The sequence below is a fragment of the Frankliniella occidentalis genome, unplaced genomic scaffold (genome assembly GCF_000697945.3).
Source record: "Frankliniella occidentalis isolate FOCC.00 unplaced genomic scaffold, Focc_3.1 Scaffold20, whole genome shotgun sequence".
Classification (NCBI taxonomy): Eukaryota; Metazoa; Arthropoda; class Insecta; order Thysanoptera; family Thripidae; genus Frankliniella; species Frankliniella occidentalis.
In genome coordinates, this window is record NW_026267150.1 from 1,398,020 (window position 1) to 1,400,801 (window position 2,782).

The 2,782-nt window shown below is 62.3% G+C and overlaps 1 protein-coding gene across 1 annotated transcript in view; it reads right to left on the reverse strand.

Annotated features, from left to right (window-relative positions):
• Positions 1-2,280, reverse strand: part of LOC113207415 (intermembrane lipid transfer protein VPS13C-like) — a 38,425-nt gene extending 36,145 nt beyond the window's left edge. Inside the window, exons 1-4 of the mRNA XM_052264647.1 lie at positions 2,061-2,280; positions 490-672; positions 294-401; positions 11-187 (exon numbers count right to left, since the gene is read on the reverse strand). Of these exons, the coding sequence (XP_052120607.1) occupies positions 11-187; positions 294-401; positions 490-630 (426 nt within the window). The 5' untranslated portion in view covers positions 631-672; positions 2,061-2,280. The remainder of the gene's footprint in view (positions 1-10; positions 188-293; positions 402-489; positions 673-2,060) is intronic.
• Positions 2,281-2,782: the final 502 nt, after the last annotated feature.

The window sequence follows — 2,782 nt, forward strand, 5'->3', positions numbered from 1 at the left end:
GTGTGCGCACCTGGAGGTTGTTCATGACGGTGGTGATGAGGTTCTCGAGGAAGGAGCCAGTGTCTGGCATGCCCAGCCAGTCGCTCGTGTCGTCCAGGTGGCGCCGCTTGGCCGCGCGCAGGAGCCGCTTGTCCCGCTCCGGGTCGTACGGCCCCTGCAGCACCGGGCCCGCCACCACGTACACGTCCTGTCGACAGCAACGGCGTTCCCAAGTTAATGTAATAACGAAACTTCGAGTTATCGTGGCGTTTTTGCACTTTCATTTTTCTGTCTGTTTGCTGAGTGTACAGTACCTCGATGGTCACGATGACGGACTCGGTGTACAGTCCACTCCATGGTATGTTTAGAGCCACCCGCCCGATGGTACCGGCTTTCACTTCAATGGGTAGGTCGAGTTCGTACTGCAAAGACACGTCACCAACATTATTACGATCACACCTTGATCACGCATCGTCGTGATTATGATAACGTAAACGTAGTAAATCTCACCAGGGCTTCAGGCCGGATACGTAGATTGTGAAGCTGGACGTCGCCACCGAAGATACCCACATTGAGGTTTTCGGTGTCTAGGTCCTGGACGTACTTGCCCAGGAACCGGTTGAGCACCGCGGCGACCACGCCCTCGAACATGGTGCTCTAGTAAGCCAGTGGTGGTCTGGCTGCCGCGCAAGTCTGCAACACCGCGATGAGAGAATGTCGTGACAATGGAAATGCACTTGTTGTGGAGGAACGCGTGGAACACGTCATGTATCGGGCCGGGACCATGGCTATGGAGGACTTGAGAGGGGTTGAACGAGTTTTAGGCTCTCTAACAGATGGCCCAGATGCAGCTCGCAGCCCACCACTCCCCCGCAACGAGCGTGATAGCGTCATGCGATAGTGAATCCGAACGGATTCCGTGGCTTGGATAGTGGTATCATCTGGTTCGTGCTCGATGTAGGCGGGGTGGTTACGCTTGTGGATGTAATGTAATACAACGCCGCTAATCATTTTGTAATCATCCTCAATGTGCCAACATTAATACTTTAATTGTTCCTGTATGCACTCTTCACGACATGGCGAAAGCCCTGCTGTACTAAAGCAAGGCGTCCAATTCCAGCATAGGCCGCGGACACCGAACAGCTCGGAACAGCTGCTCTGGCGGAGCCCCACCCCCGCGAGCTGCAAGCCCCGCAGAGGGGTGGTCGGACGGCGGGGTAGCGGGGGCTGGGGAAGGCTGGCCCGGCGGCACGGGCGGGGCCGCGCAACGAAAGCCGGTCCGACGGTCGGATCGATGTGCTCGGGAAGCTTCGTGGCCCCCGCGCTCTCGCTGCTCACGAGGACGAGGGGTGGGGGCGGAGCGGGCTGGAGAGAGGAGACACACCAGGGTGAGGTTATGCGGGCCCCGCTGCGGCCGCTTGCGGCGGGGCCGCGACGTGGCCGGGGCGAGCGCAGCGGCCTCTCCCGTGCTCCCTCCCGCCCTGGATGTCGTGGTGGAATCACCCCCGGACATCACGTTTTTGGCCCGTTTCTTTGGTTGAAAGCCGTACACTTGCTTTCTGACCGGTGGCAGGGATGGCACCCCACTAAATCTTCAGAAACCTTTACTATCTACGTGAGGGAAGGGCGAGGGACATCGCCCCCCTCGCCCTTCAGGCCGGCTGCGTCATGTGAATGGTGCCGGAACCGAGTCCTGGATCACGCCAAAGCTTTTCAGTCGTACGATAAGCGTGCGTCCACATGAAAATGTACCCCGACCAGTCATAAGTCATGTGGGAACGGCGCCGTCCTGCTGTAGCGCCCCCCGAGGCGCCACTGTCCTAACCTAATTCCGGCCGGGACCAGGGCAATCAGCTGACGGGAGGGCCGGGCCGTGGCGGGGCCAGGCGAGGCGGCCCATGCAGGCTCAAGTTCAGAGCGCATGGCGGCGGGGCGCTCGGGTGGGCAGCTGTCATTTGCTGTCGCGCCCCGTCTCCACGTCGTGGGCTCGCCTTCGCTGACGTCACTCAGTAGGGGGCGGAGGCGGGGGCGGGCGCGGGGCGGGGGCGGCCATATGGTCCTTGTCAGATCCTGCTACTCACCGAGACGTCGCCACCTCACGGCACAGCCATCAGCGGCCGCTGCAGCCCGGACCCCGCGGGCCCGCTGACTGCGGGGCTCCTCACGGCCGACAGCATCGCCACCCTCTCTCACGTCATGGTGAAGATGGCCGTCGGGGAGTACTGCTCGGTGGTCACGGAGCTGGCGCGGTCCCGGACACCCTCTCTCTCCCTCTGCACTGCTCGGCACTGGTGCGAGTTCCACCGCCCTCTGCCAACCCCCGTGCCAACCCCTCCGCCACCACCGCCCCGTCGCGCTTGTGGCGCTACCCCCGTAGCGCGCGGCGCCATCTAGTGGAGGGCTGCCCGCCTGCTCGGCTCGGGGGTGGGCGCCAGCCCCCCGCGCCCCGCCCCGCGCACCATGTTCCACTCCACCACCCGCCCTTGTGGCCTGCCGGCCTGGACCTCCACACCGGGCCACAGCTTGACCTCTCTCCACTCTGCCCCTGGCAGCCTCTGGTGAAGAGGGCTCTCTTGAGGCTATTTTGCAGGGTCGGATCCAGGCCGGGCTAGAAATGAGAGGGGTGGGGAGGGGCGCTGCGGTGAATACCTAATTTTGGGTGAAGCACTGCACTTCCACCCATTCATCGGGCGGCCTTTATGCTACTGACAGCCACGTTAAACTTCGTGAGGTTTCAGAAAATGGTTGAAGCTGCGTAGACGGGCGTTGTAGGGGCCCACCCCCTTCCGAGAGTACCCCCCCC